At 37.8% G+C, this 18,787-nt stretch overlaps 2 protein-coding genes across 2 annotated transcripts in view; both read left to right on the plus strand.

Moving 5' to 3' along the window:
* ZNF804B (zinc finger protein 804B) overlaps positions 1-9,851 on the plus strand; it is a 40,528-nt gene extending 30,677 nt beyond the window's left edge. Inside the window, exons 4-5 of the mRNA XM_033519653.1 lie at positions 1,490-1,620; positions 4,132-9,851. Of these exons, the coding sequence (XP_033375544.1) occupies positions 1,490-1,620; positions 4,132-7,816 (3,816 nt within the window). The 3' untranslated portion in view covers positions 7,817-9,851. The remainder of the gene's footprint in view (positions 1-1,489; positions 1,621-4,131) is intronic.
* LOC107215556 overlaps positions 1-18,787 on the plus strand; it is a gene marked incomplete at its 5' end in the record, with an annotated part of 821,761 nt that overhangs the window by 753,527 nt on the left and 49,447 nt on the right. The window lies entirely within an intron of this gene.

Raw genomic sequence — 18,787 nt, forward strand, 5'->3', positions numbered from 1 at the left:
TATAGGCAAAAGCTAGACCTCTCTCCAGAAAGCAGTTCTCTCATGCATTTACAATTTTCTTGACATCTACAAGTTGAGGACTCTACCTCCAGCCCTGTTTCTTAGAAGCAGGTGCATGTTGGCCAGTGTAGAGTTCTGTGCCATGGCTAGACTGCTCCCCATACCTGAGCTGCAGAAAGCAATATGTGCTTTTACAATGCTTTGTCTGCCTTCAATTTATTCTACTGATGCATATTGACCTTTTGGCCCTGCTGTAGTGAAACAACAGCATGAGATGATGATGATGGCAGTGATTAGGATGTAGATCTTCAGGTGCTGGAGGACAGTCAAGTAGGCACAGATGGTGAAAGACAAGCAGCAGTTTTAAAATTACTATCAAAACCTTTCTTCAAGTCTACTTTGCATAAACTTCTCCATGGAAAATTTAGCATTTCATGGTGTTGATACAGTAGTTCTAAACTACACAGATGAGTGCAGCCACCTCTGGACCAAGGTGCAAGCAAATGCAGCCACTTCATTTCAGTTCTGGTCCCCAAAGCTTCCAGATTTGGCATCTGGCTGAATACACCAGCGCTCCCTCCCAGCATGTAAATATGTTTCCCCAAATACTGGAGAAGTGGGGAAGGGGGACGGCATTTCTGCCAGGGAGTATGGAAGCATGGATATGAACTGGGGAGTTGTGAGGTTAGACACAACTTGCTGACTCCTAGAGAGCACAGTGAACTCAGAGACAACTGTTTTTCCAGGGGATGTTGTTGACACTTTCTAGTTTATGTCTTCTCCTTCGTTTTCCTTATGTCATCAGTAGTGCAAAATCAGGAAATAAAAAAATGCAATAAAGGCAAGGAATTTTGCTCTCTCCAACAGCACTTACCTGATTTACAGATGTGTGAGGAAATTAAAAATTGTGAAAGTAACTATGAAAGAGTTTTCTGATCAAGTATTTCAGGCAGTGGCTCTCTCCTTTGAGAATATAATACAGCCTTAAAAGGGTATAAAAACAACCCCACACAAAAATCAAAGCTCTCACACATGTGTGTATACATGTTCAAGGAGAGAACTATAAAATATATTACACATAGGACATTACACATCCCAGTATATGCCTGTGGATTACATTTCAACAGGATGAATTAAACAGGAGAATGTTGACCTCATTAAATGGATTCTAGTCTTGTGTCTGTATTTATACACAACAGAATATTTGTGTATTCATAAGAAACCAAAAGTCATTGTTTGTATGTAGGCATTTATCAGATTAATAGAAGAGGGCATATTATGTTGTTTTGTTAAGCAAAAATAACATTTTCAATCTCTTCTCACTATTACAGTATTTTAAGTATACTTTTACTCTCCATTTACATTAACTTCATGAAAAGTGAATAAATTGAATAAGAGGAACTTATTCTGTATCTCTGTACATATTATACTTGTTCTGTATCTGCTGTGTACATCTCTAATCCCTTCTGTTTATATTCTTTTCACACAGAGATTGAAAGATCTAAAACAAAGGGAATTTGCTCGAAATGTGGCTTCAAAGTCATGGAAAGATGAGAAGAAGCAGGAAAAAGCACTCAAGCGACTCCACCAGCTTGCAGAGTTACGGAAGCAGTCAGAATGGCAAGTTTTAAAAGTTGGATGAGGCTTTAATGCCCTCTTTCCTCCCTTCCAGAAAAAATGATAATATTTTTACTCCTACACAATGTAATGTACAGAGGTTGTGTGTACTGTAACTTGTTTTCAGCTGTCTTCAACTCCAAATGATCCTGCTCTGCAAACCATACATTGAAAACCTCTGGCTTAGCCACATGCTGTTTGAAAGTTTGCCATTTTCTCTCCTGTAGATATTCTCACATCTTCTAAATGGAGTGTTTTTTAGATGCTTTTATAATATTAACACTTTTCCTTAACCAAACTTATCTGAAGAGATTGTCTTAACATTAGATCGTAAGTTAATGGGAGAGAATAAACCCTTTGTGAATAATTTTTACTATTTTTAAGGTACTGGGATTATTCTTCAGTTTCTCTGTAAGATAATTTGAATGAAAAACATGTAATTAACCGAATCAAGTTGGTCTAACACTGTTAGCTCTATGACTGAGATAGATCGAGATACAGGACAAAGATTGCAGTAGTAAACCTTTAAATTTAAGAAATCTCCTTTGTTTAATGACACTGAATGCTTCAGTAGAAGAGATTGCTATCAGACCAATTGTTTGTATTAATCTATGACCACAGTGAGTTAATCAGATAAATAAACTGGCATTTTTTTAAATTCATCTGAAGATTACTGTACACTGGAAATAATAGCATTCAGAGTTTATTGCAAACTCATTTTGGCCTATGTAATTGCTTTTGAGCAATCTGCTGACATATAACAGTTTAGTATTAATATATCACTTTTATGATTATGACTCCATTTTCATACAAATCTGCTGAAACAAATGTAACTGCCTGTGGGGAGTTTCCTTTATGCCCACGCACTTGAAGATGTGGCCTCAGACAGACCAATAATGCCGGTGATAATAGGAAAGCCAGAACGAATCTGGGAGGAAAGAGCAGGTTTGCTTTTAGAAAGAGCCAGGAGTCCATAATATTTTGTGTAGAGTGTGGAAAGAAAGAGCTTGCTATTCCTCCCTGTGGTCACTAATAGGCTCAGGGGAGGCTGAGTGCTGGGATTTTGGTGGAGGGGTAGCATTCCCAATTGCTCAGGACAGACTTTGTAAGCAGAAGTCTACACACATACAGCTGTTACCATCCCTGGGTACTGTCTCTCAGGGTCCAACACAGCTCCTTACAACAAGCTAATTCAATTTGACAACAAAATTATTGTTAATCTTGTGCACAGAAAAACTGTATTTTCTATTCCAAGAAGAGTCTTTGAAAAGGATTTCTTCATATGTCTTCTTCAAGAGATAATTTGTTCTTAATGTAAAAATCTGGGTTAATTTGTATCATCTGATGCTGAATTTCTGGCACATGCAAATATATTCTCTGAAATGCACACACATTCTCATACTACGAGTTGACCCTACTTCAGGGAGTCTTTCTGTCTTTCCCATTGTTGAAGATCAATGTATTTTTATAGCATTTATAAAAAATGATTGCCAATTATAGATAGTTTTTATGCAGATCTAACAGTTTTAACTTATTTACATTTATTTGTTTTATTTTTTTTATCAAAATCTTTATTTAACCTGGTTCCAGTATTTTTCTTGTTAGTGCACTGATAGCAAATGTTGATAATTAGCCAAATGAAATGTGTGTTTAATTGTATCTTGGAAAAACACTTTTATGGTGGCTATATATGTCATCCTTAATGGAAAATGGCAACAGTAATTTCAGCCTCAGCTAATAATCTGCTTCAAAAAATCTGTGGTTTGCCATTTTTGTTAAGGCCCTAGAACAGGTAACTTTTTTTTTTAATCACAAGAAAACTAAATCACATTTAAAATCTGAGATATTTTGAAAAGAGGAATAATGTAATTAATGGAAGCAAAATACAGAAAATGTGGCAAAATCAGATCATGGTTGATAATGAGACCTGTGAAGTTGTCATTTTTTTTCTCCACCAATGCTTGCTGACAGTTTTAGTATGAATATCTCTTTGAATATTTTGCAAAGTCACTTAGTGCAGAATAATTTAAAGATAAAATAAGAATCTACTCTTAAAAAGGTCAAACAAACACATTCTTCCCTAAGCAAGCTAAATGTTTCTCTTTCTCTTCTAGAGTTTGATTTTGCAGAAGCTCCAGTGGAAACATCTCTTTTTGAGCAAGGCACAATTTCCTTTCCAAAGGCCTTTCAGAAAACCAAGACTTACCACAGATTAGGTTCTCCTAAATATAAACTCGGAGTAAAACTAATATTTGTTCTGCTTGTACATGGGCATAACTGAAAAAGAATATTCATGTGCTGACATTAAAACATGTAATTTTCTATGTGTGAAGACTGTCTTGTCCATATACAAGCTCAAACTGATGATAAACTGCACATTTACCATGTTGAAACTTCGCTTTACCTTGTAAAAATTTGAGTTACGCCCTCCTTCACATTTGACATTGTCAAATGCTGGCTCTGTCATAACTTGGTTACTTACTACAGCTTTCTTTTTTTTTTTTTACCTTAAAGCATCACCAGGAGTGGACCATTGCTTAAAGCCCCCCGCTTAGTCCTGGAAAAGCAGCAATCACCAGATGGCATTTTCCTGTACAAGGGCAGCAAGTTCACAGCCAGTTCTCAAAGAACCATCACAAGTGAAGGACAAAGTTTCTCCAAAAGCATACTAGAGAAACAGCAACTTCTTATAAGCAGGCACCATCCCCCCACTGAAAGACACCATGCACTTGGAAATCACGTCCCACAAATGTTCCCAGATAGCAACAATGCCTCTCAAAGGGCAGGAGTGTCTTTTTCATTCTCTAAAAAGGTCCCTTTGAAGCTTGAGTCCTCAGCATCAGTCTTCAGTGAGAACTCTGAAGAAGGAAATGATTGTAGTGAGTCCCCCAACAATAGAAAAAAGCAAACTATTGAGGGCTGTCATTCTGTCACACCTTTGGAGGAACAACTGAAAGCAAGTTTGGGTAAAGAGTCACCTATTACACAAGACCAAATGGATTTGGACAACAGTGCATCAAGTCATGTAGCTGCAAAACCTAAAATGCTAAAGGAAAATGAGAAAAGTAGTGATAGGGAAACAGAAGAAAAATTCAGATCTAATTCCTCATTTTCTAAAGTCAAAATACCTCTTTCAAATTTGAATTTTTCTGCTTCACTGAGAGAAACAGAGCAAGAGTTGAAACTGAATGAATCTGAACAATTCTTGGAAATTCCCATTTCATCTTCATGCCAAGCTAGCACTTTCTGTCCACAGCTGAACACCTACAAGCACAGCAATGCCCACCTGCCTGAGCAGCTCTCCCAGCTCCCACCACAGCCAGCACTGGAGCTGACCTGCTCAAGCAACGTTAATGACAGTCCTGCAGTGATGAAAAGAGAAAGATCTTTGGAGATTACAGAAACCACAGATGGACATATGGAACCACTTGCAAAGGAGGCCATGGTTAAAGGGGTTAAACCCCAGGCATTGCCTTTCCTCCATGTAGTGAGCAAAGATGGCACCACTGCTCTGCAGTGGCCCACAGAATTACTTTTGTTTACAAAAACTGAGCCCTGTATTTCATATGGCTGTAATCCATTGTATTTTGACTTCAGACTCTCTTTAAATCACAGGGAGGGTAAACAGCAAGAAACAAACAAAGCAAGCTGTAGAGAGCTCTCTAAAAATAAGACTGCAGATGAATATGAACCCTCAGGTTTAATAAAACACAAGCAAATGTCAAATGAACAAGATAATCAGTTGTTGAAACCAAAGAAGATGAAAGGTTCCCTAAACACAAGAAAGGCCAAGCAAAAAGCTGTGTCAGACACAGGGAAAGAAATTAATGAAAATGGTCAAAAATGCATTGCAGATTATTTGAATGAAAATATACCCAAAGTGCCTGCTTACCTTGATGTCTCACAAAAGGATTATGTGACTGAAAAAAGTCTTTATACAACAACACTGAGAAGACCTTTAATGCATCATTTCCATGGCTGTGAAAGAAAAGCTCAGAACATTAGAAACGAAAGCATTTCCTTTTCTGCTTTTATGTCTACGATTAAAAAATCTAAATCTGAAAAATGTGATTTAATTGATTCTGAAGAAAAATATGAGAACCAAAATGGCTCCAGATCCCTTCAAGATGTGGTCAGCTGCAGCAGTGACATAAGTGACAGTGGAAAAGACTCTAGTGGAAGTTTCTTTAGTTGTAAATCCAGTTCAAACAGCAGGTATTCAGATAATGAAGGATGTGGAAGTTACACAAGATGCTGGAGATTCCCATCTCCTCAAAAGTGCTCGTCTGGCAGACATTCCAGCTATTCTGACACTTCAGTTGGCAGTACGAGTAGCTACATGAGCTACATGAGTCCCACATCAAACAATCACAGAAGAAATAATTTACTTTGTTGCTGTAAAAGAAAAAGCAAGACAGATGAAAGGCACAAATGTAAACACAGAAAGCACAAGTGTATTTTCACTTCAGATGATACAGACAAGGATTTTCTTTGTCATAGCAGAAGTCACAGAGCTAGAAACTGTATTCAGAATGGCACAATTAAACATCGAAGATGTTCAAGACATAAAGTTTTACAAGTCAGAGACAGGTCTAAACACAGCAGATGTAGACATCAGCATTTTGGCAAAGTGCATAGTAGGAGTAGATGCTACCACAAATCCAAAAGTGGTTCCACCAGTGATTCAAGAACCAGTGAAAGATCATCTAGCAGCAGAATATCAAGAGGCAGCAGTTCAGGATCCTTCTCAAAAGAGACTGAAAACTGTGACAACAAAACAAAAGAGGATGCTGAGACAGGTTCTAACACTGAACCAGGAAAAGCTGAAACTGCACATTACGACTCTCTGAATGTGAATAGTCAGTCTAAAATCTTTTCCACCTGCTCTTCCAAAAACCTGGCAAAAGATATATGTGGAAAAAGAAAGTCAATGACAGCCAAGTTACTTTTGGAAAGAGTGCAGTCTAAGAAAACCCAAGAACAAATGCAGGATTCAGAGAGATTTTCAATCAGTAGTGTGGTAGAATTAAAGGATCACTCACAAAGTCACTTTGCTCATCAGTTTTCCTCATCAGCAGATGACATTGCAATGTTACCTTTGCCAGAGGAAGTGCTAAGCATGGGTAAAAATGACATGGGACATAATGAAATCAGTTCATTGGAAAACAGTGTGAAGGAAAAGAACTCTGAAGCATCAGAGATAACTAATGTTACTCTTTCACCTGGAACTGATTATGATCATTGTGCTCTTAAAGACATAATTCAAATTGAAACAGGCTATCAGAGCCCAAGCATAAAGAGGAGCACAGCAATAAAGGAACAAACCAATTTCTTCATTAGTGAAGTGCAGCCCTTTATACAAAGCTGTGATCCAGTACCAAATGATTTCCCTGGTGCTTTTCCCACTAATAGATATTCTGTTGCTAATTCAACAGAGACCAAAGAAGAACTACATGATGTAAACATGGACTCGAACCAGGCAGAAGGCAGTTCAGACTCTTTTTGTGACAATGCTATGCAGAAGTATGGTGACACACTAAATGACCTAGAAGTGTACAGTAAACCCACCTTGCCTCCTTTAACACAGCAGCCTATCACATTTACACCAGAAGAAGTAGACAAATACAGGTTGCTCCAGCTGCAAGCCCAGCAGCACATGCAGAAACAACTTCTGGCAAAACATCTGAAAGTTTTGCCTGCCCCAGGACCAGCTGCCTTCTCTGCAACACCAGCAGTTCCTGCCCTCCCTGTTCAGCAGCAGGCTACTGTCACCACCATCCACCACACGCTGCTGCAGCGCTTTGCTGTCTCGGCATCTGTGCACCCCCACGGCAGCCATCTCTCCCTGGCACCCCTCCACCCCCTCTCTCAGGCACATTTTGCCCCCATATCACTTTCCCCGTTAGCCTCAGCCTTTATTCCCACCCACCCATTGCTGACAGGACACCCACTGCACTTGGTTTCTGCCACTCCCCTGCACCCTTCCCCGCTGGCCTTCCCGGCACTGCCACAGGCTGCATACATCCCAGCCTTATTTACACCACCCCTGAACGCAGCCACACCTTCTGCTGTACACCCAAATCACTTACTTCATCCCTTACTCCAAGGACAAGAGCCCCCTCACTACTCTTGTTCTATCCAGACCCAACAGTTACCTACAGCAAAAGAAGTTTTCAATGTTTCTAGCTACTTAAACTAGCCCAAATAATTTCGCCATGGCTCCAACCCCAAATTTAAATAAAATAAAGCATTCAGCATTAAATCACATCTGAGGGGAAATCTACTGTTTTGCTGAGAGCACAACATTTAAAGTCCACAACCTGGCTGACAGCATATGAATGTTGATTTTATTCTTGTATCACTGAGGAAAAGCCGATTTAAAGCCCTTTGTGATACTATCACAAGAAGGATGGGTGGCCAGTGTCATTCTACAGAATGTTTTAAAAGAATAGCTAGAAGTGAGGTCTATGACTGTCAGTAGCAAAGGGACCACAGCACCCAGACAAAATGGGGTCAATATCAACACTGATAAAGAATTTAAAGTAGCACAATTTAAAGAAATTTAAGAGCAATCTTGACACACCTCAAAGGTTTGATTTTCTGAGTTTGTATATGAAACAGTGCCTGGTTTGGTTGAGGTATTTTAGACTGAGTGAAAAATAAGGTATCTGGGACCAGCAAACCCTGGGGCTGTCTCCTGGCCAAAGTAAACTGGGGAGGCACAGAGGGAGGGGCAATGGGTTAGCAGTAGAATATGAGGCTCACAACAACATCTTGATGATACTTTAGTGATTTCATCCCCACATGCATTGCTTGGACAGTGTAAAGGCACTGCAGTCAGGCCACAGGTACACAACAAAGTATTCCCTTAGTGTAGGCAGCTCTGTGCTGGCAGAAGCAGGCTGCATCTTTTCTCTCTGAGCCAAGCATCCAAGGAGGCTCACGGAGAAGCCAAGTTCTGCAGCACTGCCTGTGTATGGCTGTGTCACGGGGTATGTGGGGTGAGACACAGCAGCCCAGAATTGCCAAGAAGCCAGTGCTGGCTTTGAACCTCACAGGTCCTTGGCCAAAACTCCAACACCTTTTTCCTACCAAACAGAGCTCTGATGTGTGGAAGAGTCTTTCCCAAAGAATGTAAATATCCCAAAGGATGTAAATATTTTACATCCCTTTGCAAACAACAGAAACAATTGGCTGTTCCTATAAAATCATGCTGATATTCATAAAGATGAAGAAGTAAAATTCTGATCAAAAACTGCCTCTACAGTTTGAGACTCAGAGAAAAACTTGTTCAAGTACTCAACATTTAAAAGTATATTGAATCTAAACAAATATGTCAAGATTCTCGCATGGCTTCCCAAACTCTCAACAAGTAAATTGAAATTACGAATCCACAATGTTTGAATGCATGCATCCAACCTCCAGAGTAATGTGTGGTTGAAATTGTTCATAATAACTGTGTATCTGGAAATAGGTGAAGGCTTCAGCATCTCTTTGAATGGCATAGTTTGACATTTTTTGTAATGTTTCTAACTGAACACAGGATATTTAGCATGAAATTAGTTCATAATTAGGGTTAGACTGCAGGCATGCTTCCCAATAAAATTGGACCATGAAGTATCCAACAGACAGTACCTGTCTGTTTGGATTAAAAACATTTGAAATAATTTCAATTCATTTGCAATAAGGTAGTGCACAAAATGTATCTTTCAGAATCAATATAACAAACATTGAAAAAATTTTGGAGGAATTTTATTCCATTATATTCAGCAACCTGAAGAAGCTGAAAAATCTAATTGCAAATAAGTTGTGTCTTTAAAACACAACAGGATCAATTTTCTGCGTTTTAATCAAAATACATCGATCCATTGCAATAAAATGGAATTGTTTTCATTTCTGTCTTTTTGGAGCTTCATCAGCATAAACTGGTAATACACCAAACTTTTCCAATCACTTTACAAGTTGAGGCTGCTAGTTTTGTACTTTCAAAGTAGCTTTAAATATTTGATGGTTTAGCTATTGAAAAAAATATCTGAAAAACAATTATGGAGACTATGCAGAAACAAACATTTTGGTGTTGAAAAAGCTTGGTGGCAACAGCAGCCTCAAACATATTTTGTTTTGATTACTTATCAAATTATTTTTTAGTCTCCTTAAAAAAAAATGGATTCATGCCATTATGGTGTTGATTTATTTGTATGTAAGTAGCATATAAATTATATTTATTTTTTCTCATTTAAATTGTAATTTTTTAATTGAAATTAATGTTTCAGTATTAAGGAAATAAAAAAAAAAAATTGGGGGAAGAACATATAACTAAAAATTTTCAGAGTTTAACAATTCTTCCTTTCAATTTTGGCTGAAAATTTTCCCAAAATATTATTTGAATTTACATATAGTTTCTTTACTTCTGATACTTTATTTTCTGAGAATCAAACATATTTCACTTACTCTAACTTAACACCTGTGAAAATTATTATTTGCTTGGGTGGAGATCACTCAGTCAGTGGACCACTTGGAAGCATTAGTCATAAGTCTCTAGAAACAGAGTTGGACATCTGGAGTAACAGATGTCTGGTCAAGCTGTGTCCTCGAGGGGCTGACTGGGCTGGGTGGCCATCACCAGCCACAGCCCAGGGATAATACCAGCATAAAAGATGCATTTCCAGCCCCACAAGCCTTTAAATTTTTGGGCCCAGCTTCATCTCTGTCGAAGTAAACCCAACTGTTCTCATTGTGTATAAGAGTTCATTTGTATCCTAAGCAGATAACACCAAAAGAAAAATATGGAACTGAAGGAATGATGGGCTAATCTCATTTTTAGTGTGTGTACACATATTTTGTATTCCCACTTCTCCCAGACAATGTTAATACTGTAGAAACTTCCATGGCAAGAAACCTGACCAAATCAAACTTAACCACATCCTACTACACAGACCATTTATGGAAGATAGATGTATTTGTTTCCCCTTAATGTATGCACCATACAACAGGGCTCTAGAAGAAATGAAACAATAGGATTTCCATGCATCATTGTACATACCAACATGGTAAGGCAAATACATTGACAATGAAGATTAATAAGATTAATTTTAATTCTTGGAACAATGGAAATTAGAATTTGGAGATGTTTTAATGGGGAGAAAAAGAGAGATTAAGAACAGAACAGTAATCACTGATTACCAAACAAAGGCAATGTCCAATACCATTCTTAGTGCACAGAAGAGATTTTCTTGGAGAAATGTAATAATAAAGCTATTGGAACAGCTGAAATTGTTTATTTTCTCTAATTGCTGCCATTTTTTTATCAGTAATATACTCTAAATATGTATCATTATAATTATTAAAAGCATTATTCAGCCTGATGTATGGAGCCGTGCTAAAATTTTGATTTTATTTAAATAGATTTTCAAAATAGTTACAGTATCCTTATGGCAGTGATATATACACACCAAGTTAATAATCTATTTTAGCTTGATTGTATATTCTTGATACATAATCCAAGGAAAGAGGTTACCCACACCTTAAAATTCCAATAAAATTTTTCCTGAGTCACACCATGATAAATTTTTGTTGTTGTTGTTTGGGACTTTTTTTTGTATCTGATGCACTTCTGGAATACATTCAACATGTATATTTCTTGTGCAGATTTGCATAAAAATGCCATTTGATCAGATTGATTTTAAAAGCGTCAAGTTTATATTTAAAACTGGATAATACTCTGGCTAGTATAATATGTAAACTAGTAATTTTGTTTTGTATTCTCTGTATAAAGTGTTTTATATTATACAGTAGCTAAGTGAATTGCACTATTGTACATGCAATGCGACTTTTTTTTTAGCTTATTCAAGGAATCCCTGGGAATGTAGTTTAATGCAATAATATTTTTTTTCAATAAAAAGGCTTACTGGTATAAAGAGTGTCAGTCATGTATTTTTAATGTAAAGCATACCCAAAGTCAGCAAATTAATAAAATGCAGAATGATGCAAACATATTCTGTATTTTAATCTCCAGAACTGAAATACATTTAATTCATTCCTGTGATTAAAGTCCTGAAATTTCTTAGAATGTTTCCTAAAGATTTTAGTATGTGTTACAAAAGTGGGTTGTTTAAATGGAACTGAAAATAAATATTCCTTACAAAAATTGTTCTATCTATGTGGTTTTTCCAAGGACTTTTAATGAATCAATATCTTCCAGACTAGTTTTATGCACTGATCAGTTTATTTGGAATTACACATACAACTCATCTGTCAGGCTCCCCAAATAATTGTATTCCTTTGGTAAAGAATCTATCAGTAGGATCTATGAATGTGTCATTTATTCACTCTAATCATTCTTTAAATCTTCAAACAGCCATGAAAATTATCACTTTATCCCATGTTTTCCCTATTATCTTGTATTTTTTCAGTTTGTTTACTGCATCCTTTTCCATCTACCTTTCATTTGTATTGTTTTCTGGCACAAGGCTTTTGGTCATATAGGTACTTGTCTGCAGAGGTCCTGGAACAGCTAACAGCTGCTGTACTGTTTGTAAGGCTGCTTATACCCATAGTGGGTAGTTTCATAAGTGTCATGTCTGCAGGTGAGCACAAAGACTGAAGGAAAGTAAAAACAAGTGTTTGCATGTCTGTAGTAGATAAAACTCTGTCTTTTGAGGTGAGATGTGACAGAGGTTATACTCTGTCCAGCCTATCTGGATAGCTGGAAATAACTTGGCCAATCTCTGGGACCAAATTAATCTACCATGCAGTGACATGTCATGACTCAGACATTCTATAAAATCTTGAAACCACAGCAAATCCACAGAGACATAATTGACACAGTGTATCTAATTCCATTCAATTGTGGTTTTCCTTCTAGTTATTTCATAATAAAAACAAAATTCATAATTAGACAAACATATAAAAGTGTGTGTCTGAAGGAAACCCCCTGCAAATTAATATATATGACATTACTGTTAACTCTAATAGGCTTCCAGTTGAGATCAGAGCCCACCTGTTTGTTGCTGAGCAAGTCTTGGTACAAGCAGGGAAAAAAGCAAAACCAAAAACAAAACCAAATTGTCCACCTTGCTTTGACTGGGATACAATATGTGAATAAATGAAGTTGTCCACACTTTCCTATTCTGGGTAAAGCTAACTATAATGCCAGCGAAATCCTTCCTACACTCTGGTGGGAAGTGTATAACCTTATTATGCAAAGTAAGCATCTTAATATGTATTTTATACAGAAATCTAAAGAATCACCCTGAATGCAGCTCATTACCGTTCCCTTTCTAGACACTAGGCACAATGTGTGCAGGAATAACAGGAATCTGCAAGGCTGTGAACTGCACTGCTGCTGTGCTGAGTTTGGGGCACACTCTTGTGATGTGCTTGAAATGTTTCTCTGCCCCAGGGCTAAGGGGAATTAACTCATTAATATTTCAGGTTATGAAAATACTCTCACCCTCTTCAGGACCACCAGGATGAGCTGTAAGTCAACACATTGCTAGTCTATAAAGCATGTGGTAATGTTAAAATACTTTTTATTATTCTTCAATGAACACATTATTTTCTTTAACAGAAAACACAGAAGATACCAAACTGCCAATTACAGTAATTATAAACAGAAATAAATCTACAGTTACATTAATGGGCATTTACTTTAAACATGTTCAGCTTAACAGTGACCAATCTGTTCTGTGAAAGTGTTTAAAGGCACTCTTGGCTGAGATGTCAAGCAGTAGATACACAACTGTCTTAAAAGAAGATGCAGCCCAAGCTCATTTTTTATGACCTAGCTATGAAACCCTCAAAATAAAGATAAGATGGAAAAGCTTGTTAGACTTCCACCAAGTGGTATAAGCAGTTCTGCTGCCTCTACTTAAGTGCACATCTGAAACTTATATTACACAAAAAAATCAATATTTTCTTCTTATGAACCAATAAAATTTTTAGACCAAATAAATATGTCATTTTCAAATCAATAAATTAAATGTATTTATCAATTTTATATATAAAACTGTTTTGTGTACTCCAAGCTGTGTATGAGGAAAATCAGCACCATTAATAAATAAGTCATTGAGAATGGAATGAGATAATTAGTTTCAGACAGCCATAAACCAACCGTTCCTATGTAAAGCAATATGTTCGATACAGAAATGGTTGAATTATAATTCACTTTCATCTTTTTTGCAAGTAATTTATTGGCTGTTTTCTGCCAGTCCCAGTGGGAAACACTACCAAATTTATTAGAAATAGCTGTGTGTGTGTGTGTGTGTGTGTGTGTGTGTGTGTGTGTGTGTCACCTTAAGGTTGTACAGTTGCACCTGGAACAAACTTGTACCCCTGACAGCTGAGAGCTGGAGCTGTGCCAACCTCAGGGTCTTCATCCAGGCCAAGTGAAGGTTGTACACCTGGGCTGAGCTAATTCCAAGCACAAGGACAGGCTGGGTGGAGAAAGGATCAAGAGCACCTGTGAGCAGAAGGAGCTGGGGGTGCTGGTGGATGAGAGGCTGGACATGACCTGGCCATGTGCACTCACAGCCCAGAAAGCCAAAGGTGTCCTGGGCTGCACCAAAAGCAGCGTGGGCAGCAGGGCAGGGGAGGGGATTCTGCCCCTCTGCTCTGCTCTGGTGAGAGAGATCCCACCTGGATTGGGGCATCCAGCTCTGGGGTTCTCAGCAGAAGAACATGGACCTTTTCCAAAAGGCACAGAATTTTGCATGCAAATCAAAGATGTACAAGCAGGTAATATCAATTGCCACGTATTTTCACATATGAAAATACAACAATTGTTGAAACAGGAGAGTTTTTCCCTCCTGTCCCTCATGCTGAGAAGGTATAAGCTGCTGAGGAAATGCTTGTCTTCCACCTGTACACAGTGTTATGAATTGGAAATCCTATCTGCATCAGAGAAAGTCAAAACACCAGAAATGCTCGCTTATTGCTTGTATTACGATTTCTCTGGCATTCTTGAGAGTGCACTCCATTTTCTAGTGAGTATTCTTTCTCCAGAGGGGTGGAGCAGCTACTACAGGTTTGAAGGTGATGATGCAAAGAGTCCATTCTGCTTAAATATTGACCCTGTTAAATTAGGTTGCAAATAAAGACATGTAGATCCAAGGGTAGATAAAAAAATTTGATCCAGGGACAGATAAACAACACTACATGTTTAGTTGCTAGTTGTCCATTGAGACAAGTTCCCATTTCTCATAGGACTGGATTCTTCCTGTCTTATCCTTAGCATGTAACCAACACCTGAAGTACCTAGAAGAGTTTTCAGGACTGTTTCTCTCTCCCTGAGACACTTGAGAAACTGGCTGTGGAAAAAAACACTGACAATAATATGAGGTGATCCTTTTTAGTTTACTAGTAACTTCTTGAAAGATCTCTGTGACTTAAAGCACATCATGTTTTTATTAATATAATCTGTAATTACAGTACTGATATTTACTGCTGACATAAATTTAATCCCTAGCAATGAGCTTTCCACCATGAGTCCCCCTCTCTTAGCTCTGCTCTGTGACCACATATTTTATGCTACATTCCCTGATTTTATTTTTCTTAAATATGTTACATAAGCAGTTTCTATATGATTTTTATTGGAAATTAAGTGGGTCAGGGTGACATTTAATAATGAATCTTATTAAGCATTATGATCAGAGCTTATGAGTTCAAAATAACTTTTCCTTTCATCTCAATGTTGCCAGCCTTCACTAACTGTTCACAAGAGAGATCCTGAGATGCTCAGGGCCAGTGAGGGTGCTGAAATTGGACAGCAGAAGGAAGGAAATGAGCACAAGGACTGACTGCAAATAATAAAAATAAAAGAGTGCAAAGTCTGAAGAGCAATGTCAGATTTGTGACACCTGGAGAAAAGGGTATGTTAATTCCAAAGGATGCAGAGAACCCCAAGGAAAGGTCAGACTCATGATAGATAAAGCTAAAGAAACTTGTAAGCTCAGACAAGAGCTCAGAGAAGCAACTGTGATTACTGAAGACAATAAAACTAAGACAAATATTTCCAGTAGTTTTTTTTACTCGTAGGCTGTAACTTTTCCAAAAATATTTTTTTCCATGTCTGGTCCCAGTCAAGTCCTAGGACAAACAGCATTGGATCATGATGAAAAATTATTAACTACAAGCATTTCATAATGTACACAAAGGCTTGTTTAGCTACTAATGTTTCTTCATTTCTTTTTTCAGAGGTCACTCATCTGCATCTGGAAGCAGAGAAAGAGACTTTTGCTAAAGATCTATTTTCAAAGTGCCACAGAGAGATTTAGCTACATAATTCCTATTACAGGCAATACATTTGAAAAACTTTGTGACCTTTAGGTTAGAATACATGGGTTAATGTGGAACTTCATTTTTCTCTAACATTTTTTCAGGAAATTTACTTTAGAAATTCACAGTAGATACATGTATGACCAGCAGGATCAGAGAGATTCAAACTGAGAAACCTCCTTGGCAGCTTGGAAAATGAAAGCATTGCATGAAAATTATAGCACAGTCCTATCTGTCAACTCTTGTTAAAGAAATTTAAACTTTCTCTCAGAATTTCTTTGGTCTTCAGAAATCCGGGAATAAACTCACTGTGTCACCCTTGCTGAACAGATTTCAGATCTAAGCACGTAAGTACTCGGTATTTCAGGAGAAATTTAACATTGAGTCAGATACTGGCTCAGCCTTACAAGCTCTGATGGGACCCCCCAGCCCCTGTGCAAGCACTGAAATACAGAGTGGCCTGCAAACTGCCCCAGTATCTCCATCTGGTTCCTCCCATCTCCACAACCCAGTGCTTATAGTCTTCCAGATCAGGAGCCAAAGCCATTCTTGCCTCCTTCAGGTGTGATAGAGTAGTAGGAGTACCTCAGTACTCCCTTGACACTCTGTGTTAACAGATCTGCAGTGAAAGCTCTCTGCATTGTGGCGATTACACACAATTGACTCATTACATTTAGCATGCAAGAATCTGCTCATTTAAATGGGAATGTACAAAATTTAGCTGTCTACTCCCCGTACTCCCAAAAACTGAAGAGCCCTTAACATGTGCTCATCCCACTTCCCTCAAGATCTCTAGAATCACCTTTGGTAGGTGCTTACCCTCCCCACTCAGTTTCAGAGGTGGCTGCATGGCAACTTGAGCCACATTTCAGAGTTCAAATTAGGTCACCAGTACATACTGATTTTTTGGACATCTGGAAATTTTTTAAACCGAAAACTGGAATAGTTAAAGCTAAGTCAGCTCATCATGATGGAGGTACTATTCCTGCCTAAAGAATAGAAGAGCAAAGCATGATTGAAATCATATCAAACCTTTCTTTTCAGCTATTTATAAAGAGATTGTCTAGAATTATTCACCAAAATATTTTCTGAAAAATAAAACATAATAATTATATTTTTAAGGAACTCATAACCAACTTATAAAATTCAAAAGGTTAAATTAAAATAGGCTATTTGATTCTTATTATTTGTTCAGATTAAATGACAATTTAATTATTATATATTTGTACAAAGTACCATATTTATTTCTTGCTTTTAATTTTTTAATTTATGCATTTTTCTTCTTTCTTCACATGCAGATAGAGATACTTGCTTCATCATCATATTGGATGGCCATTAGTTGGTATTAAAAATTCAGTCATTATTATTTTGTATGCCACATAAACATTCTATACAGCATGCTTTTTTTCACCTGCTTTATCTGCTAGAAATGAATGAGAGATGCATCTTTGGAACATTTTGAAAGGTTTTCTCAAAGAAACGTGTGGGACTGTCCTTGACATGAGTCCAAACAAACCCATAGTAATGAAGGTAGCTAAAATAATAACCACAGAATGAAAATGACAGGCCAGAAAAGGGAGTCTTCAAAGACTCTTTTGAAAACATGCAATTACTACAGCAAATAATATTCAGATCATGGTCTTTTACTCTCTGACAAACCATTAAAGCATTTTCTACAAATCCCAGGCAAAGGGCATGCCAGAGCATGATAATCATAAATAGACAGAAGATGATGATGTATCATGGTCTTCCCTGAATCATTATTGCACAAATCAGTGGCCCAAGCAACACTGCAAAGGATATTTCTCAACCCACATTGGTCAACTCTGTACTCTTCCTGATGTAGTTCAGACCACAGAGAATAAAGGGAAATACAGAACTGCTGCAAAGCCTAGACAGCTTCACTGGGGAGTGGAAGATTTTGGAAAATGTGAGGGCACGAGGAGTCCCCAGGGGAGCAGAAGTCCTGGAACCAAGTTTTCTGTGCAGCAGGGGAAGCTGAGGAAAGCTCCCAGGCTGTAGCTAATGAGAAGAATGTGCTAAGAGGGGCAGCTGCACTGCTCAGCTTGCACAGAAAATGGCTTTAAAGGCTGAGCCTGGCCCAGCTGAGAAAAACACAGCATGGAGATCACCAAACAGCTTCCAAAAGCAAATTGCCCTTCAAAAGAAAGATGGCTCATGTTAACCCTCTTTAGTTAATGTGAGCTGCTGTGCTTAAATGAGCATGAAGACACTATCTAAGAGAAGGACAGCTCTCACATTCACATAAATCCCATGGTGGAGGAGGCATGTAATCAGGGCTGATTGCCATAATGTCTGTGCTTTATTGTGGATGCTGTTCCTTGTATACAGACTTTCTACTGCATAAATTCATTCAACCCCACTTTCCAACCTGGAGATACTACTTTCAGAGCTAAATAATTAGGGGTTTTACCTTTAAACTGTGACATTGAAGTGTATAAAAATCCATCCAATCAACCTACAGAGCTACTTATAAACTGAGTACAGCTGTAGCAGATGGTACTCATGCCAAGGTGGAGAAGACCTTCATACACTATGTGGGACTCATTATGCCTGTCTTGGAAAAATAAAAACAGCAGTTGGATATGGCATTAGCTATAGATATCGTCAAAGCTTAAGCTGCCAAGCATTACAGTTAGTGCCTGAAGATTACAATTTCTCAGGTAGCTCCCATTAGGACCCAACAATTCATTGGAATGTGCTCAGAGCATATATTACACCACACAAAGTCCCATGTTTTGAAATAGGTACACAGGATAATTTCCAGGCTGCTAATGCAAAGACATGCAAGCATGATAATTTCTAAAATAAGGTTCAAGAAAGAGGTGTGCAACAGAATCCATGTGCAAAACTTCAATAATCATAAATGTCAATG

Source organism: Parus major, chromosome 2 (genome assembly GCF_001522545.3).
Source record: "Parus major isolate Abel chromosome 2, Parus_major1.1, whole genome shotgun sequence".
In the NCBI taxonomy this organism is placed as follows: domain Eukaryota; kingdom Metazoa; phylum Chordata; class Aves; order Passeriformes; family Paridae; genus Parus; species Parus major.